At 39.9% G+C, this 21,229-nt stretch overlaps 1 protein-coding gene across 1 annotated transcript; it reads left to right on the forward strand.

Moving 5' to 3' along the window:
• The first annotated feature begins 3,108 nt into the window (after positions 1-3,108).
• Positions 3,109-3,858, forward strand: LOC109429359 (ER membrane protein complex subunit 6). The gene is made up of 2 exons (XM_019705259.3): positions 3,109-3,379; positions 3,478-3,858. Exons 1-2 carry the CDS (start codon positions 3,241-3,243, stop codon positions 3,684-3,686), a joined length of 348 nt encoding a protein of 115 aa, XP_019560804.1. The 5' UTR covers positions 3,109-3,240; the 3' UTR covers positions 3,687-3,858.
• The last annotated feature ends 17,371 nt before the right edge of the window (positions 3,859-21,229 follow it).

Below are 21,229 nucleotides of genomic sequence, written 5' to 3' on the forward strand. Positions count from 1 at the left end.
TTCGATCCAACTATAATAAAATTATAGTGTCGGCAAGAAATGTCAGAGAGGGGTGATTCAAATTTTATGGTACGCCAGCGTAAAAAGCTGGATAACTCAGTCAAATTCAGGGTCAAATTTGATCCAATTTACACAACTTTTGGAATGTGGTGAGATAGGTATAGTATCTACCCGTGTACAACATTTCAAGTCAATTGGTTCAAAATTGACTGAGTTATAGTGGAAAACAGACGAATATAGAAGCCACCGCCCAAGTGGCGCGATACCCTATGATCAATTCAGTAAAAACTCGGAATAAGGTACGAGCAAACTTCCATTTTTCTCCAAATCCATACACAACGCAGTGTTCCGTGAAAAATATGTTCATCAAGTTGCGATAGTGTAAATTGAGCGATGGATTTTTAATAGAATTCTGGCGTTCGATTTGAATAGGTCGTATCAGCATAGTAATCACAGCAAACATACGACCTATTCAAATAGAACGCCAGAACTGTTCTAAGCTGAGACGAGACTCGCGAAGCTGGTTTTCTTTTTCTCCAGTTTGTTATTTTTTCTTCCTATCTGTGTTGACATTATGTTTTGGACTAGTGGTTCAAACACGTACGTGACCGCATCATTTCACATGCAGTGTGACTGAATCTCATCCACGCACAAAATCATGTTGAGCTGAAATTTTGTATCGCCAACAATCCCCGGATAAAAAATTACCATTCATTACAAGGTAAATATTATTATGAAATGACTGGTTTTATTGTTCACAATAAAACACATAGTAGATATATTGTTACTTTTTACAAAAGAAATCAAGCCCATATAGTTCGTACAATAAGTGAACATTAGCTTTATTAGTGACTAATTGATTCGATTGATTTTCAATAGTTCTATAATAATTTAAAGTTACTATCAGTAAAAATTAATTTAAGTTGTTTTTAAATAGTTGCAAAAGTGCCTGCAAAGTTCTCATGGACTTTTTATTAAAAAAGAGTTTATTTCTTAGTTACACTTAAAAACAATTCGTAACAAATAAATAACAATAAATATTATTGTTGCTTGGATCATGTTTGCATAATCAAATACAAAATCACTTGACATATTTTTTATAGTTTTCGTTTTAAATTTGAGTACAGTAGATGTTTCGGTTATCGAATGTTATTCGCTAAAACTTCAACGATTGACAGACGTCAAGCCGTGTTGGCAGAGGAAGCTCTCAATGATTAACTGAGGAAGTACTTATAGAAAACTAGCTGAGAAGCAGGTTTAGCCAAGTGAGGATGTTACGGCAAGAAAAAAATGAACAATGATTTTTCTAATGTTTTCCAATAAATTAAAGGAATCTAGTAAATAGTAAACTACCATTGATATTGTCTATCCGGTTGGAATCAAGACAGACATTCAATCAAAAATTGCTATTTTCTTGGTCCACAAGTGTCACAACTGTTTCGCATCTAGTGCGCTGTGTTGCTGACAACAACGGGAAGGATGCGCACTACTTTTGACATGATTAAAAAACGTCGCGAGTTGGGTCGCGTCGCGACTTGATTGTGCGAAGTCCGGTTTGGTGGCGGCCCGACAATAACAATACAAATACAATTAGTTTAATGGGGTCAATTGAACCGATGTTAAAATAAACATGCAATAATATTTGTTGATATGTAAACAGATTACGCCTTTGAAAAATTAATGAATTCATATTTCTCGGTAACATTTTTCTCCAGCATTTACAGATACTAATGGCCACATGAATTGTGAACGATTTATGGTATGGATCATATGACCTGAGGTATGACTTGTGACATTTGGCAGTTATTTGAAAAGATTGAAGATAGATCTTATCAACAGCTGCCAAGCAATACATACCAGACAGACATCAGAGTGTTTGATTCTTATCATAAAATGTGCATATCATTCTGGCGGACGTTAGTGCTCGTAAATGCTGGATATAAATGTTAGCGGGAAATATAAATTCTATGGATTTTCAAAAGCGAAAACTGCTTACAAATAACAACAAATATTATTGTATTTTTATTGTAACAACGATTCACTTGACGCCATTCAATCAATTGTATTTGTATTGTAAGAACAATGAAAAAACATTAAGATATATTGTTATCTTTTGAAAATTGCCCTAAAAATGTCTCATAAAAACACAATACATTCTATTGTTTTTCGCGAAAAAGTGTATGAAAAATTTTCTCAAAATTTTATGGTTAAGATACATAACTACCACCATTTTTTATTGTAAAAGTGCCATTTACCATTCGCCGAATGGTATAGAACAATAGGGGTGATGGTGAGTGTGCCGTGTAAATTACAATATGTTTAATGGTGAATATTTTTCGAAAAAATGGTGTTGTAACAATAAAATTTATCGTATTTTTATGATATTTTTTATCAGGGCCGCCAAGCAAGGTAATACCCCGGACAGACATGTGATACGAGCGTGATTCCTGTACAACGGTACGCAGTGTCAAGAAAATTCTAACAAGACTGACTTGAACTGAGAGAATTTTCAGTATGGCACTCTTTTCAAGCGCAAATGTACAGTGATTCTGGTATCCTATGTGTGTCATAAGTATAATCATTGGCATTGCAGTTAAGGGCGGACGGGACGGTCGAGAAAATATCCGCCATTGCTCTGTTGCTACTAAGATGGTAAATCTCAGATTCTACTTCATATTTTGCAACAAAAACCTATCATTGTGTATGCTCACTTGCAGTGCATATGCTGATTGGTTTTCAGCATCTTCAGTGCGATAGGTCTCGAGATTACCATCTTCAAAATCGCGAGGCAAATTGTTAGAAAGAGAGGCAAGATAGGAAAAATAACACGGCGTCCCGTTTCACCTTAAAGCGTTTGTACTGAGCGAACGTCTACTGTTAAGGGAATGTCATTCCCCTTGAAATATCATCATCATCGCCATCATCATCATCATCATCATCGTCATCATCATCAAATTTCGCGTTTCGACGGGTTCTGGCGTTCGATCGTTCGATGGAATCGAATCTGCAAAATTTTACGACCTTCAAACGCCAGTTTTTGTACGAGTGTGGATAATTGAAAACGAACCAGATTTTTTCTCAGTGCAGTTGAGGGTGGCGATAACTTTGACGTTTCTTCGTTCAGTCGCCTGATTTTCAGTAAAAATCAAAACATTCCGCACATTCGCAACATTTCTTTCTCCGTAAGTTGATAAAAGTTCATTAAAGTAACCGGAAACCGTTGATTCCGAAGTTCCAATAATGGCCACTACTCGAGTAAAAACACGCGAGTCGAAAACTGGAGAGCTGATCGCGTACAGTGAAACTGCCATCCGGAACAACGCCTCCGCCGTGGAGTACTGCCGAACGTCGATGGCTGCTCTGTCCGGAAGCACGGCTGGTAAGAATTTTTAATTCAATCAATTTATTTTATTCCCCCTCTCGGAGGGAACCACAGTGGAACGTTTATCACGATATTCGGTTTCTCCACTTCCACAGGTGTTCTCGGACTGACCGGAATAATCGGATTCCTGTTCTATGTGCTGGCCGTTCTCGGTCTCTGGTGTATGCTGCTGCTCAAGTCCGGCTCCAATTGGCAGAAATATTTCATCACCCGGAAAAGCCTGCTGACCAACGGGTTCCTCGGAGGGCTCTGCACGTACGTACTATTTTGGACATTCCTCTACGGTATGGTTCATGTGTACTAGGAGATGGGATTGTACAAGGCGGGCGGAATTCTATTTATAACGGGAGGGATCATAATAGCTTGTGGGGTCTATTGCAATTTTTCGCTTTCGAGAAGTGAAAGGAATCCAAAAAGCAACGCGGTAGCATGGCCGTAATTTGTTTCATAATAAATTTAATTGAAATTTACCGGTACTACGCTGGGAGCTAACTGCTAAGTGCCATAGAAAGGAAAGAAAATCCTTGCACTGTTGCACATACTTGGAGCTATAGTTTTTCTTTAAAGATATTGGGACATAGGACTTCGGATTTAAAGCGTGTTCCGTTGCTGGGGTGATTTCCGTTGTTCTCGGTTCTTATTCTGGAAGACATAGTACACTGTAGAACTTGTAATGTTCACGTAAATGGAGATTAAAAGGGCCATTCTTTAGGGCTAATAACTAAACGTCAATCTTTATTTATCTATGAGGTACATTCGAACACGTCTTCTCTTGCACTCAGCTAAACATGAGAACCCCTTCGAGGGTTCGGTTGTTTTACCGACTAGTCATTTTACTACAAAACCTAGAATCCTTCCCTGGCAATCGGACGTCGATCAGCCACGATCAGTAGGTCCCACATGCGGTATCGTTGGGGTCACACCCAATCATGATCCTTTCTTTGCTTTTAACATCCAATTTACGTCTTTGCTGTTTAGGAATCCACACAAAATTAACAGTAAACTAACACAAAACGCACGTTAGAGCTGCTTCGGATCGCAACCGCTACGGTACCTTGGATTGCATGAACACGGAACGAACTAGGTTCAGTGCATTGGCGTAGCCAGAGGGGGGGGGGGGGCTGGGGGGCCATTACTGAAATTTTTGAACTTATCGCTGAATAAATTTTTGAAAAAATCCAGAGAGAAATTTCGGAAGAAATCATTACAGGAACTCTTGGAGCAAAACCTGCAGGAATCCCTGGAGAAATTTCTGAAAGTATACCGGGAGGAATTCCTGGAGGAATCCAAAGAGCAATTATGCGAGAATTTCAGGAAAAAAATCTGAATAATCCGCATCAGAAATCCCTGTAGAAATTGTAATTGTAATTGTAATTGCTCAGTCCAGAAATCCCTGTAGAAATTACTAGAAAAAAAAATTAGATGAATCCTTGGAGGAATTTCTGGACGCATTCCTGGAGGAATTCTTCGAGAAATCACAGGAGAAATTCCTAGATGTATTTCTGGAGGAAATCCTATACAACCTTCTTGACAAATTCCATGCGGAATCCCTGAAGAAGTTCCTGGGCTAATGCCTGGAGCATTAGGGGATTTTTTTTTATTATTGTACAAATTGATACGAAATCCTGGAGAATTTTCTGGACAAATTCCTGGCGGAATCCCTGGAGAAGGTCATGGAGAAATTTCTGAAGGAGGCATCCCTGGAGAAGTCCCTGGAGTAATGCCTGGAGCATTAGAGAAATTTCTGATGAAATTCCAAGATAAATTTCTAAAAGAATTTCCAGAGGAATTTCTGGAGGAATTCCAAGAGGAATTCCATGAGGAATGCTTGGAGGAATTCTTGGAGGAATTTCTGGTAGAATTACTGGAGGAATTTCACGGAAGAATCCTTAGAGGTATCCCCGAAGGAATTTCTGATATGTTCCTGGAGTAATTCCTGGTGGAATTTCTGGAGGAATCCGTGAAATAACCCCTGGACGGATTTCTAGAGGAATCTCTCTCTCTTCTTGGCGAAACGTCCTCATTGGGACAAAGCCTGCATCTCAGCTTAGTGTTCACAGTTATTAACTGAGAGCTTCCTCTGCCAATGACCATTTTGCATGCGTATATCGTGTGACAGGCACGAAGATACTTCATGCCCAAGGAAGTCAAGCAAATTTCCTTTACGAAAAGATCCTGGACCGACCGGGAATCGAACCCGTCACCCTCAGCATAGTCATGCTGAATACCCATGCGTTTACCGCCTCGGCTATATGGGCCCTTTCTAGAGGAATCTCTGGAGTTGACATTCATGTTTTAATTCCTGGAGGAAACCTGCAAGAATTTCCGGAGGAACCCCTTGGAAAAATTCCTATAAAATTTTCTGAAGAATCTCTTGAAAGAATATCTGAAGTAATCTCTGAAGGATTTCCTGCAGAAATTCTTGAAGGAATGCCTTAGGAATTTCAGGAGAAATTCCTAGAGGGATTCCTGGATTAATTTCTGAAGAAATTCCTGTAGGAATTTCTGAAGAAATACCTGGAGTAGATCTTCGTGGAATTCCTGGAGGAGTCCCTGGAGAAAAGCCTGGATGAAATCCTGGGCGAATACCTGGATGAATTCACAGAGAAATTTCTGGGGGAATTTCTGAAGAAATCATTGAAGGATTTCCTAGAGAATTCCCGAACAAATCCTTGAAAGAATTCCTAGAGGAATCTCAGGAGGAATTCATGCAGGAACCCCTGGAGGAATTCTTGGAATAATTCTTGGAAAAACTCCGGGAGGAATTTCTGGGGGTATTTCTTAAGGAGCCCCTGGAGAAATTGCGGTAGTAATTTCTGAAAGCATTCCTTTAGGAATTCCTGAAGGAATTCCTATATGAATTCCTGGAGGACTTTCTGAAGGAATTTATTGGGCATTTCTGAAGAAACCTCTTAAGGAATTCCTGGAAAAATTCTTAGAGAAATTTCTACAGAAATTCTTGGAAGAATCCCTGGGGGAATTCTTGGAATAAACCCTGAAGAAATCCCTGAAACAAATTTCTGGAGGAACCTCAGAAGGCATTCCTGGAGGAACTTCCGGACAACTTCCAGGCGGAATCCCAGGAGGAATTCCTGGAAAAATCTCTATAGGAAATCTTGGGGAAATTCCAAGGACTATTCATGGAAGAATTCCAGGAGGATTCCCTAAATCAATTCATTGAAAAATCCTTCAATGAATTCCAGGAAGAATCTGTAGAGGAATTCTGGAAGGAATCCATGGAGAAATTTCTGAAGAAATTCCTAGAGGAATTCTGAGAGGAATTTCAGGTGGAGTTCCAGGAGAAATTTGAAGATGAATTTCTGGAGGAATTCCAGGAGCAATTTCAGAAGGAATTTCTGGAAGAATCACTGGATGAAGCATCGGTGGAATTTCTGGAGGAATTCCTGGAAGAATTCCTGAAGCAATTGCTTTACGAATTTCCGAAGAAATGCCTGGAGGAATTCCTGGATCCATTCCTGAATAAATTCCCGGAGGTATTCCTGAAGAAATACCTGGGGTAATTCCGGTGAAATTCGTGGTAGAAATGCCTGGATGAAATCCTGGAAGAATGACAGGGGCAATACCTGGAATAATTATTGAATGAATTGAAAAGAATCCCTTGAGGATTTCCTGGAGGATTCCTGAAAAAATATTTGAAGTAATTCCTAGAGAAATCTCAGGAGGAATTCATGCAGGAATCCCAGGAGAAATTATTGGAATAATTCTTGGATAAACTCTGGCAGGAATTCTTGAGGAAATTTATTAATAAATCCCTCGAGGATTTTTTAGATAAATTCTTGGAGAAACTGCGGTAGTAATTTCTGAAGGAATCTTGGAATGCCTGGAGGAATCTCTGGAGGAACTTCTGAAGGAATGCCTGGAGGAACCCCTGGATAAATTTCTGGAGACATTCCTGTATCAATTGCTGGAGGAGTATCTCGAGAAATTCCTTAAGAAATCCTTTGAGGAAACCCTGGAGAATTTCCTTCAAGAATCCCTGAAGAAATTCCTGGACTAATGCCTGGAGCAATCTCTGGATAAATTCCTAGATGAATTCCTGGTGGAGTTTTTAGAAGAATTCTGGGAGGGACCTCTAGAGGGACTCCCGGAGCAATCTCTAGATGAATTCCTAGAGAAATCCTGGGATGAGTTCATGGAGAAACTCCCAGGAGAAATTTCTAAAGAAACCTCTTGAAAAATTCCTAGAGGAATCCTTAGAGAAATTTCTAGAGAAATTCTTGGAAGAATTCCTGGGAAAATTCTTGGAAAAATCCGTGGAGGAATCCCTGAAGCAATTTCTGGAGGAACCTCAGGAGGAATGCCTGGGAAGTTCTAGACAAATTCCTGCAGGAAGTTCTGGACAAATTCCTTGCGGAATCCCAGGAAGAATTCCTGGATAAATTTGTAAAGGAATTTTCGGGGAAATTTCGAGGAACTATTCCTGGAATGAATTCCTGGAGGAATCTCGAGAGAAATTCTGGAAGCAATTACTGGAGGAATTTCAGAAGAAATTCCAAGATAAATTTCTGAATAAATTCCAATAAAAATTTGTAGAGTAATTCCCAGAGGGATTTTTGGAGTAATTCCTGGAGAAATTGCGGTACTAATTTATGAAGGGATTCCTATGGGAGTTCCTGGATCAATTCCTGAAGGACTTTCTGAAGAGATTCTTGGGGTAATTCTTAAGAAACCTCTTGAGGAATTCCTGGAGGCATCCTTAAAGGAATTTCTAGAGAATTACTTGGAAGAATCCCTGGGGGAATTCTTGGAAATAAACCTGGAGGAAACCCTGAAACAATTTCTGGAGGAACCTCAGGAGGAATTCCTGAACTAATCTCTATAGGAAATCTTGGGGAAATTCCGTGGAACTATTAATGGAAGAACTCCAGGAGGAATCCCTAAACGAATACCTTGAGGAATCCCTGAATGAATTCCTTGAAGAATCTCTAGAGGTATTCTGGTAGAAATCCATGGAGAAATTTCTGAAGGAATTCCTGGAGAAATTTTTAGAGGAATTCTGAAAGGAATTTCTGGTGGAGTTCCAGGAGGAATTTACAGAGGAATTTCTGGAGGAATTCCAGGAGGAATTCCAGAAGGATTTTTAGGAGGAATTACTGCAGGAATCATCGGTGGAATTTCTGGAGGGATTTATGAAATAATTCCTGGAGGAATGTGTAGAAAAAACCCTAGAGAACAAATTCCTCGATTAATTCTTGGAGGAAACCCTGGAAGAATTCCTGGATCCATTCTAGAATAAATTCCCGGAGGAATTCCTGAGGATAAACCTGGGGTAATTCCTGTAAAAATTCTTGGTAGAACTCTTGCAGAAGTCCCTGGAGAAATGCCTGAATAAAATCTTAGAGGATTGGCAGGAGTAATACCTGGAATAGTTCTTGAAAAAATCCGGGAGGAATTTCCGAAGGAATCCCTTGAGGAGGTTCTGGAGGAATCTCAAGATTTATGATGAAATACAAAGTTCGATTTCTGAGAGAATTCTAGGAGGAGTTTCTGATGAATTCTTAGAGGAAATACTGAAGAAACCGCTAAAATTCCTGAGGAAATCCTGAAATCCTGGATTAATTCCTGGGGGAGTTTCTGAAGGAATCCCAACAAGAGTTCTTGCAGGCATTTTTGAAATAATCCCGGAATTCGTTTTTGAAAGAATAACAGAAGAAATTTCCGGTGAATCCCTGGAGGAACTCGAAGTAATTTCTGAAGAAACCCGATGAGCAATCTCGGAAGTAACCCCAATGTGGAACTCTATGGAATCTCAGGAGAGCTTTCTTATCATTTTTTTTTTGTATTTGTGAATTTTAACTTAATGCTAATTCTTCACAAACTGCATTACACATAGGGAATCGCGCTACTTGGGCGGTGGCTTCTATATTCGTCTGTTTTCCACTATAACTCAGTCAAATTTGAACCAATTGACACATCTTTTGGAATGTGGTGAGATAGGTATAGTATCTATCCGTGTACAACATTTCAAGTCAATTGGTTCAAAATTGACTGAGTTATAGTGGAAAACAGACGAATATAGAAGCCACCGCCCAAGTAGCGCGATACCCTACCGTGACATCACCTAATTCCGGTCACTTTTTTTCGGTTCCTAGTTCCGTTCACGCCATCCAAAGAAATGGGGTGAGCGGAATTGGGAGCCGAGGGGGAGTGATTGGGGTTGGGTGATGTCACGCAGTGAACCGTATAGTACATTTTTTTCATTATCGTCGCAACGCCTTTACCGTCATGACTAATGTTGCATACTACCGTCACACACTACATTCATGCTGCCGTCGATGCATCAATGTCGTCTACCATGAATGTAGCATTTGGCACCATGATTGTAACACAAATCAAGATGATGGGAGTACGAAATGACAGTTTTGAAATGTAGAGTTGGAGTTCCAGTGGTTCCGAAAACTGCGAAAGAAAAATGAGGATAACTCGTGCTAGAGGGTGTCAAGGGCGTTACTTGGGGTCTGGGGGGGTTTAGGGGGGATTTCAGAGGCATTCCAAGAAGCTTCAGAGCATTCTCAGCGGATTTCAGAAACGTTACAGAGGCGTTACATGGCGTTTTCTGGGGTTTCGGAGGGTCTGAGATGCGTTACATGGGGTTTCTGGGGGTATTAGGGGGATTTTGGAGGCATTCCAAAGAGCTTCAGAGCACTTTCGGCGGATTTAAGAAACGTTACGGAGGCGTAACATGGCGTTTTCTGGGGTTTCGGAGGGTCTGAGGTGCGTTACATGGGGTTTCTGGGGGTATTAGGGGGATTTTGGAGGCATTCCAAAGAGCTTCAGAGCATTTTCGGCAGATTTCAGAAACGTTACGGAGGCGTTACATGGCGTTTTCTGGGGTTTCGGAGAGTCTGAGATGCGTTACATGGGGTTTCTGGGGGTGTTAGGGGGATTTTGGAGGCATTCCAAAGAGCTTCAGAGCATTTTCGGCGGATTTAAGAAACGTTACGGAGGCGTTACATGGCGTTTTCTTGGGTTTCGGAGGGTCTGAGGTGCGTTACATGGGGTTTCTGGGGGTATTAGGGGGATTTTGGAGGCATTCCAAGAAGCTTCAGAGCATTTTCGGCGGATTTCAGAAACGTTACGGAGGCGTTACATGGCGTTTTCTGGGGTTTCGGAGGGTCTGAGGTGCGTTACATGGGGTTTCTGGGGGTATTAGGGGGATTTTGGAGGCATTCCACGAAGCTTCAGAGCATTTTCGGCGGATTTAAGAAATGTTACGGAGGCGTTACATGGCATTTTCTGGGGTTTCGGAGGGTCTGAGGTGCGTTACATGGAGTTTCTGGGGGTATTAGGGGGATTTTGGAGGCATTCCAAAGAGCTTCAGAGCATTTTCGGCAGATTTCAGAAACGTTACGGAGGCGTTACATGGCGTTTTCTGGGGTTTCGGAGAGTCTGAGATGCGTTACATGGGGTTTCTGGGGGTGTTAGGGGGATTTTGGAGGCATTCCAAAGAGCTTCAGAGCATTTTCGGCGGATTTAAGAAACGTTACGGAGGCGTTACATGGCGTTTTCTGGGGTTTCGGAGGGTTTGAGGTGCGTTACATTGGGTTTATGGGGGTATTAGGGGGATTTTGGAGGCATTCCAAAGAGCTTCAGAGCATTTTCGGCGGATTTAAGAAACGTTACGGAGGCGTTACATGGCGTTACATGGCGTTTTCTGGGGTTTCGGAGAATCTGAGGTGCGTTACATAGGGTTTCTGGGGGTATTAGGGGGATTTTGGAGGCATTCCAAGAAGCTTCAGAGCATTTCCGGCGGATTTCAGAAACGTTACAGAGGAGTTACATGGCGTTTTCTGGGGTTTCGGAGGGTCTGAGGTGCGTTACATGGGGTTTCTGGGGGTATTAGGGGGATTTTGGAGGCATGCCAAGAAGCTTCAGAGCATTTTCAGCGGGTTTCAGTAACGTTACGGAGGCGTTACATGGCGTTTTCTGGGGTTTCGGAGGGTCTGAGGTGCGTTACATGGGGTTTCTGGGGATTTTAGGGGGATTTTGGAGACATTCCAAGAAACTTCAGAGCATTTTCAGCGGATTTGATTTCAAAGTCGTTACATGGCGTTTTTGACGATGGCGGAAACCCTCAGTAGTGTCCCTGTATTGTCCCAGAAACCCCAAGCACCATATTTAATTCCAAAATGGCCTAGGATATCGGGTTTCAACATCAACTCAATTAGCCAGGTCTAAAAATATCCGTATGGCATGAGACTTTTTGATTTGTTAGACGTGGGCCGTAACTATTCAGTTGGGAGCCACTGACTTTTGTTCCCCTGCTCCATTGGTGGTTATGACCCTCGGAACGCACAATCCGAAAATCTTTGTCTCCGCTTCTTCACACTTCCGGTTCCTAAGTTATACGCATGTCCCGTTCGCAGTTTTCGGAACCACTGGTATTTCATTAGTTCACTCAATTTGAAAATCCACTACATTTTTTGCCGTGATTAAAAAAATGTCACAGTCACCCATGAATATTTCATCTGGTCATACGTGAATGTTTTTGTTGCATGATAGTCAAGACCATACATCCACGATTATCATGCAAACTACAGTTTTTGATAGTACATTTTGGATCACTAGTCACGGTATGTATTTTCTAGTTTAGACAGGGCAGGCTGATAAGAAATTCGCGTTAGAGAATTAATAATTTAGATGTTGAATGCTATTCTCTCAAGAGGCTTGTTGGTGAAGGTAGAAAACTAATAAAAGTAGATTCCAAAACACTTTTTAATCTTTGCTGCTTTGTTGAAGTAATTGCGGCTTCCGTTGTGTTTTTGCCAATTGTAGTTATCGTGTAATCGTTTGACAGCAAAGCAGTGTCCAAATGTTTTGTTTACGCTTATCAGAAGAGGTTTAGTGAAGCTGAATGTTAGCCGATTTCTTTGATATAAAAAATATTTGATGGAATCCTTTACCGTACATTCAAAATGAAATAAGTTGATTTTCCGGCTGTTTCCGGAAAATCTGCTTTTAGTGTATGATAAAACTATTGTTCCTCTTTCAAATGCAGAAAGAAAACCTTCCGGATGTTTCCGATTTCAAAAGTGGCAACACTTTGAAAAAATCGTGATAATTATATTATTATATGATATGATTTGCCCAAAAACACTATTGGCCCTCTGAACGTATTTTTGCTGAAAACTAGAATTCAACAGCTTTCAAGCAAAAAAAAGAAGTTTAAAATCGGTCAACTGGTTCAAAAGCTGCGTGATTTTTTTTTAATTTTTGTTTCGAAAAATCTTGATTTTTACAATTATAAAATTGGTCACCCTAATGTTGAAATAAAAAAAATACGGGTCTAATTATTTTCGATAAACTACAAAACCACCAAGTATCACGATGTTCGGAGACACACTCTATCAATTTTCTATGGAATGGTTGTATTATTATTAAAAAAAATCTTGTTGAAGTCGGTTAGATTGGTTGTTTCTCACTGCTAGGTGAATTTATTGTTATAAAATTCATTGAAAACTATGAAATACGTTTCATTACTAATTTGGGTTGTATTTGGGTTGCGAAAATACGTCAAAATAATTTTGATCAGTTTTGATGTACTAGGTGCTCCACTGTGCATCGTGCTCTCTGCGCTCCACGCCTTCTTGTGCCAACCGGATCAGTTGCAAACACCAGCTTTGCAGGGTTGTTATCCGGCATTCTTGCAATATGCCCTGCCCACCGTATCCTTCCGGCTTTGGCCACCTTCTGGATGCTGGGTTCGCCGTAAAGTGCAGCGAGCTCGTGGTTCATTCTTCTCCGCCACACACCGTTCTCCTGCACACCGCCGAAGATCGTCCTTAGCTCGCGTCGCTCAAAAACTCCTGGTGCTTGCAGGTCCTCCTCGAGCATGGTCCATGTCTCGTGCCCGTAGAGGATCACCGGTCTTATTAGCGTTTTGTACATGGTGCATTTGGTGCGTAGGTGAATCTTTTTCGACCGCAGTTTCTTCTGGAGCCCGTAGTAGGCCCGACTTCCGCCGATGATGCGCCTCCGAATTTCACGGCTCACGTTGTTGTCAGCCGTCAGTAAGGATCCGAGGTAGACGAATTCCTCCACCACCTCGAAAGTATCCCCGTCTATCGTAACATTACTACCCAGACGGATTCGGTCGTTTTCGGTTCCGCCTACCAGCATATACTTTGTTTTTGAGGCATTCACCACCAGTGCGACCTTTGCTGCTTCGCGTTTCAGGCGGGTGTACAGCTCTGCCACCGTTCCAAATGTTCTAGCGATAATGTCCATGTCGTCCGCAAAGCACACAAATTGACCGGATTTTGTGAAAATCGTTCCCCGGCTGTTGAGCCCGGCTCGTCGCATCACACCTTCCAGAGCGATGTTGAAGAGTAGGCATGAGAGTCCATCACCTTGTCGCAGTCCCCGGCGAGATTCGAATGAACTGGATAGTTTACCCGAAACCCTTACGCAGTTTTGCACACCGTCCATCGTTGCTTTAATCAGTCTAGTCAGCTTCCCAGGAAAGCCGTTTTCGTCCATGATTCTCCATAGCTCTGCGCGGTCGATAGTCGTATGCCGCTTTGAAGTCGATGAACAGGTGGTGCGTTGGGACCTGGTATTCCCATCTATTATTTTCGTTTCCACGCGAGACAGCGGCGAACGCGATCGATTATGCTGCGATATTCATCACATACAGGAGCGATGGACGCACAGCAGGAAATAACACAATACAATTGTATTGTACTCAAATTGATAGTGAAACACAATATGTACTCTCGATTAGCTTCTCAGCGCGGTTCGGCATACAAAAACACATAGTGAAACGGCAAGAATGGGAAACTTTTATTAAAACTATTTTTGTTCAACGCAGGCCAAAACAGTGTCGACTTGGACCACGATATGCCTACGTACTTCTGTGTGTTGAAACAAAAATAGAGGCTCATAGAAGCAAACGTAGGGAAAGGGTGCGGTGTTAGAACATAAGCACAGTGTGCTACCGCCGTAATCATTATAAAAAAAAAACCCGATTTAATCCACCTATGGTGAACAGAACCCTTCTTACACTTATTAAAATTATTGTTGTATTTTTTGTATTTAACATATTTGTTTTGAGTAATTTACCAAAAGTTCTAGAAAATATTGTGGATTTGGCATCTAGTGGATTGGTTTCCAAAATAGCATCATGGACCATGGACTAAACTACCAGAAATGCCAGACACTTCCTAGAGTCTTGTATGGAATGTTTAAAAAATAGCTTACATATTCTGGAATTTTGTTTCTTTTATTAACTGCCAAGAGATCTTGAATCGATTAACAAATGGGTAAGAAAATCAGCGAGATACAATATATCTTAATCAGTCAATTAAATTAGCTCCGAAGTACTTGGTATTCATGGTTATGGTGTAAAAACGACAAAAATGATATATCTACTAAGTTAATCAGTTTTGGCATTAGCTAGTTATTTTGGCTGTCTGGTTCTTCAAAGCTTTTATTTAACATATTGTTAGTTTCCATAAAATTCCTGTGTATTTGTAATTTGTTATTTATAATTTTGTTGAAAACAATAACCTGCTAGTATACACTTTGTATGAGGTCAGCATCATTTATTTAAAAATAGACTGGTCAAAAACAAATGCAAGATAACAAGTGAATATAATAAAAAAAAAGAATTTATTGAAATACTCTTCGTAAGATATCTCAGTAATCAAATGCCGAATCGAAATAAAATTGCAGGGCCTTATACAAGCATATTGTAGCTTTCATTTGGGGCTTAGAGAACCCAAAACGGTTGACAGACGGCTGAGATATTTATTATGGTACCCTTGGCCAAAAATCTCTCAAAGAGTTAACCTGTATTACTCCCAAGTACTCTTTGAAAGATATCTCGGTAACCAAACGTCCAATCCTAATGAAATTGTATAGGGCTCTACTAGAATGTTGTAGCTTTTATTTGGTGCCAGGATAACCAAAATCGGTTGACAGACGGCTAAGATATTTATTATGATACTTTTGGTCAAAAATCTCAAAAGGTTTAGTTGTATAAATCCGAAGTACTCTTCGAAAGATATCTCTGTAACCAAATGTGCAATCGAAATAAAATTTCCGGGCGATCTACTAGGGTGATGTAGCTTTCATTTGGTGCCAAGAGAACCCAAATCGATTGACAAACGGTCGAAATATTTATTATGATACACTTGGTCAAAAATCTTAAAAAGTTTAGAAGTATGACTCATAAGTACTCTTCGAGAGATATCTCGGTAACCAAACGTCCAATCGAAAAAAAATTCAATAGCGTTCTACTAGGATGTAGTAGCTTTCATTTGCTTCCAAGAGAACTCAAATCGGTTGACAGACGGCTGAGAAACGTGCGTGACTTTTTTTTGTAACGCACATACACACACACATACACACATACACACATACACACACACACACACACACACATACAGACATTTGCTCAGTTCGTCGAGCTGAGTTCATTGGTATATGAGACTCGGCCCTCCGGGCCTCGGATTGAAAGTCGGTTTTTCGAGCGATATTTATACCCTTCTTATGGGTGTAAGAAGGGTAAAAAGGCTTTTCCTACATACATTCCGTGATATTTTTGCTACTGTTTATTAAGCTCAAATATTACAAAGAGATAGTAGCTTTTATGTATTTGATGCAATTGCATTTTCATGTATAACTAACTTGTGTAACCAAATATGATCATAAAAAATCTGTTGACAAACGGCTGAGAAATGTATTATGATACATTTTATCAAAAATCTCTCAAAAGCGTAAATTTTATTACTCCTTAGTACTCGTGGAAAGATATCTCGGAAACAAAATGTCCAAACGGCATGAAATTTAATAGCATACTACTTGGATGCTGTAGCTTTCATTTGATGCTGAGAGAACTCAAATCGATTGACACACGGCTGATTCATTTATTATGAAGCATTTTGTCAAAGACCTCTTAAAAAGTTAAGTTGTATTACTCCAAAGTACTCCCCGAAAGATATCTCGGTTACAAAATGTCCAATCGGAATGAAATTCAAAAGCGTTCTTCTAGGGTGCAGTAGCTTTCGTTTCGGGCCTTAAGAACCCGAATCGGTTGATAGACGGCTGAGAAATTTATGGTGATACACTTTGTCAAAAATATCTAAAATAATTAAGTTGTACTACTCCCTAGCACTCTTTGAAAGATATCTCGGTAACCGAACGTCCAATCAAAATAAAATTCAATAGCGTTCTACTAGGACGTAGTAGCTTTAATTTTCTTCCAAGAGAACTCAAATCGGTCAACAGACGGCTGAGAACCGTGAGTGACATTTTTTTGTAACATACATACACACACACACATACACACACACATACACACACACGCACATACAGACATTTGCTCAATTCGTCGAGCTGAGTTGATTGGTATATGTGACTCGGCCCTGCGGGCCTCGGATCGAAAGTCGGTTTTCCAAGCGGTATTTATACCCTTCTTATGGGTGTAAGAAGGGTAAAAAGTATATTCCTGGATAAAAAAAAATTGAAGAAATCAATGTCTGCAGTAATTGTTGAAGGAATTCTATGATCCCTAAAGGTTTTTTTGTACAATTTTTCAAACAATTCATGGAGTATTTATTAATAATCTGTAAGTAAAAATTTCTAAAAGATTTTTCTGGAATACATTCTTGCAGAAATACTTCGAATCATTCCAGATGTAATTATTGGAGCAATCTCTAGTTGAATTCTGGAAGGCATATATGGAGAAATCCCTGTAGAAATCTCTGAATACCTGCAGAAATACCTTAAAGGATCTCTGGAGAAATTCCTAAAGGAAACGTACTCATATAGTTTACGAAACTATGAACAAATCTAAAACAGTCATTTTGATTACTCAAATCTACAATACCGATTTACATATTCACATATCGGGAGCTCATCCCGCTTAAAATTCATCTCAAGCCAGGCCCCCCCTGGGCCCCCTCCAGGAAAAAATCCTAGCTACGCCAATGGAGAAGGCATAGAATTTGGTTACAAATCGAATAAGCGATGGGGAGCAAAAACGATTTTTTGAACCACGCTAATATGAAGGTATTAGAAGAAGGTATACCTAATATGAAGGTACAAGAAGAAGTATAGACAAAGCCGCATTAAATAAAAAAATATCGTTAAAGCTAAAGTGACCAGATGATCAGAGCTTCAACGCGGGACATTAATTTGGAAAGATGCATAGTAAGGTGAAATCATGATCTTTTTTTTGATAACGAATACGTAACGATTTTTTTTTTGTTCGTAGAATACGAAGCACTAATTTCTTCTAACAAGCATATCTTTCTACGTTGTGAGCTTCGCAGAAGTGGGACCAACTCATAAACATTTTTTATAGTCTTCAAAAGAAACCTGATAATTTAAATCTAGCTGTCAAAAAAGGTTTTAATATTTCAACTCTCAATTGCTTTCACTCTGGTTAACCCTTATGTGGCCGACAGGGTACCCGGGTACCCAAAACCCATTTAAAAAGCACGGTGTAGAAAAAAGCAAAAAAAAAAAAATGTCGGACACATAACATACACAACTGAAACAAAAATCGTTTATTACAGCATTTTGCCTGACAAGCATGACGTGAACTCTACATTTTTTTGAGGTTATTATTACCCCCAAAGTCCCTGAAAGTTTTAACCAATCTAGCTTCTGCTTGTCCAATTTCGTCATTTGCGTACTATTTCCTTAAGTAGCTCGGATGCTTTTCTGTCAACATTGATTAACTTATTTATTGGATAAATTTAATTCACGAGCGTACTTATTTGAACTGCCAGTAAATGAAGGTTTTGATAATCACCCATTTGAAAAAAAAAATAACACAGTCAAAATAAATTTCCGAAAAAAGTTTACTATACAGGGCTTGGAAAGATTTTAACTTCAGGCAACGATTTCCCTCCAGATTTTTCATCTGACAGTGCACACTTACATAGTAATAAAAGTAGTTTTCTACCCTGAAGTTTGAACTTGAGACGGTTTCGTCTACTACTTTTGTAATTGTACTCTTGCTACTTTCTATTTTCTTCACCGAACTGACTGTGCATAAAAATCAACCAAATATTTTATTGCTGGGACTGCTATCGCTTGATAAAAAAAAGCTTTCAACAGTTCAAACTTTACTGTAATCCAGAATCTGTATGTACTTTCTCGCAAAAATCTTTCAGTTTTTGAACTCTGATGTTGAAAGCTCCGTTAATATGTTTGATGTGATGATTTGTGCTTTGTACCAAACCGGTTTGACTATTTTGGCTTTGAAGTTACTACAATATTTTGAATGCTTGTTTAATTTTTTTTCACACGCGGGACATTTTTATGATTTAAGACGAACGCGGGACATTTTGCGGGACATAATTTGCCGCGGGACATTTGGTCAAAATGCGGGACTGTCCCGCGAAACGCGGGACGTCTGGTCACTTTAGTTAAAGCATAGTTCTATGATGAAACACGTGTTCGCAATTGCGCTACACCTGATACAACTCCCAAGTTGACAGTCACCTGAACAAATTACTTTTCACAAAATGTTTCGTATAATTACATTTTATTTACCGTAACTAGACATATTCAAACAAATACCTGCCTTCTTTCATTGAACTTATTCATCCGACCGAAACCAGCGCCAATTGAAGTTCTCATCCCCTCGGATCCGGATGCTGCGATGGACCATCCAACGCCGGAGCGAACCCACTCCGAGAATATTGTTATCTTTTACCATCTTTTGTTTACTCAGTCGCCGTTCCGCCCGCTGTTGTGCTGCGCGCAGTCGGCCGGCTCCGAAAGGTATTAATTTACACACAATTAATAGCAAAAGCATATTTTGGCTGCCTTTCACCGCGCAACTGAACGAATTGCCGAGTGGGATTTACCCTCGCACCACATAAAACGCATGATTGCGGTAGCTAATCTCCTTTCATCATCATCATCATCATCATCATCATCATCATCATCATCATCACCCTTCGCATATCCGACGACGACGGATCAAGGATTGCCACGCAGGGTTGAGATTTTAATCATCCCTTTTGGGACACATATCACTAACTGGTTGGTTCCCGAGGTTGGAAATAAGTACCACAGAAAACAATCTCAGTGATTGCTATTCAAGAGATTGCCCAAGTAACCACGCTGTTGAAGCGGGACGTATAATCAAAATAGACTGAGGTTGCATGTTTTGTTGCGATTGTGTATTATGAGTTTTTGGTTTGGTATTTACTTCTATTCGGGGTTCCGGTGGATGGGTCTCTGTCATTTGTGGTTTCCCAATATCAGCCACTTTCACCCTCTATTAGCCAAACGGATACATTCATTCTGTGCTACAATTTAATCAATCACCACTCATCACACACCAATTGAATGCGGAGGATGTTATGCTGTTGTGATGTTCTCAGAAGATACTTAAGCCTCGTGATGAAAACGGGTGGAACGGACAACCCCTACAATACAATCTTATCGCCTCCTGTAATGGCTTTATAAAAGTTAAGCACGTGTTTTGGTATCATCAAGCAGGGTAAATTATACTGATTATCGGACGATGGGACCCGAGAAGGACGGATATGATTGCTACCAGGAAGTAACAAGTTTCTGTATCTTTCTCCGATGGGAAATGTAAATAATATGCGTGAATCCGGGCGGCCGTCGGCGTTGGTCGAGTACGATTATGATGACAAGATAATTTGATTGAAATCAATGTAATTTAATATTGGATATCCGTGGTTCTCCTGTTCTTTGTTCTTGTTCTTTTCGTCCTGAGTTTTGTATTGCATTTTTACATTCCTGATGGAGTTATCAATCTATAATAAATAAACGAACTCTGTTGTTCAATTACTGCGGCTCACAGTCGTCCTGTTATGAGAAAACCTAGAGATCAAAATAACACTTTTGGCTTCAAAATTGACATTACATGTGATTAGTACGAGAAATTCTTATTACAAATCTTACAAATCGCTCCCCGCGCAGATATTCCGTTCAAATGCTCGTTTATGTATGCAGAATTGTTTAAGGACAATTGTAACTGCCAAAACAATACCGCCATGATGATATGTGTATAGCCAAATTGTATGAAAAACATCCATTTTGTTTGAAGAAATTGACATATTATGTAAATGCCATTAATTTCTTTTTTTTTGTTTTTTTTAACGTGTTTAACACTGAGGTAATTCTACACTTTTGACATTAAAATTAAATTAAGAGTCAAATCATGTTTCAATACATTCATCAAGTTCAAAACTAGCCGACTTCTATTATTTGTCAATTTTTGCCAGGAGTTTTCAAATATGGAACACTGTGTGGCTTATGATTTCCATTCCTGGCCGTTCAATTCCTCCTATTTTTCCTGAATATTGTTTTAAAGAAATCCCGATAGGAATTTATGAAGAAATTACTAGAAGCCTTCCTGGAGAAATCCCTGGTGAATTCCTTGCAAAATTCCTGGAGTAATCCCTACAAGAACTCCTGCAGGAATCTTTGGAAGAGTTCTGGGAGGAATCTCTGGAGAAATTTCTGAAAAAAATTCTTGAGGAATCCGTGGAGGAATTCCTTAAAGGAATTTCTGAAGGAATCCCTGGAGGAATTCCAGAAACAATCCCCAAAGGATTTTTTGGAGAAATTTATGATGAATGGCCTGAAAAAATCCATGAAGCAATTCCTGGAGGAACTTCTGAAGAAATCTTTGGCGGACTTCCTGAAGGAATTTCTGGAGCAACCCCTAAAGGAATTATTCGAGGAATTTCTGAAAAAATACCCGAAAGAATTTCTGGACAAATCCCTGGAGACACTCCAGGATGAATTCCTGGAGGAATTCTGGGAAAAATCCCAGGAAAAATTTCTGAAGAAATCCTTTGAGAAATTCCTGGAGGAATACCTAGAACA

The sequence above is a fragment of the Aedes albopictus genome, chromosome 1 (genome assembly GCF_035046485.1).
Source record: "Aedes albopictus strain Foshan chromosome 1, AalbF5, whole genome shotgun sequence".
Lineage (NCBI taxonomy): Eukaryota > Metazoa > Arthropoda > Insecta > Diptera > Culicidae > Aedes > Aedes albopictus.

Excerpts from the sequence above, each read along its gene's own strand:
- LOC109429359 (XM_019705259.3), top strand. The coding sequence starts at position 3,241 with ATGGCCACTACTCGAGTAAAAACACGCGAGTCGAAAACTGGAGAGCTG. Across the intron at positions 3,380-3,477 it reads TCTGTCCGGAAGCACGGCTG|GTGTTCTCGGACTGACCGGA; the intron begins GTAAGAATTTTT and ends CCACTTCCACAG.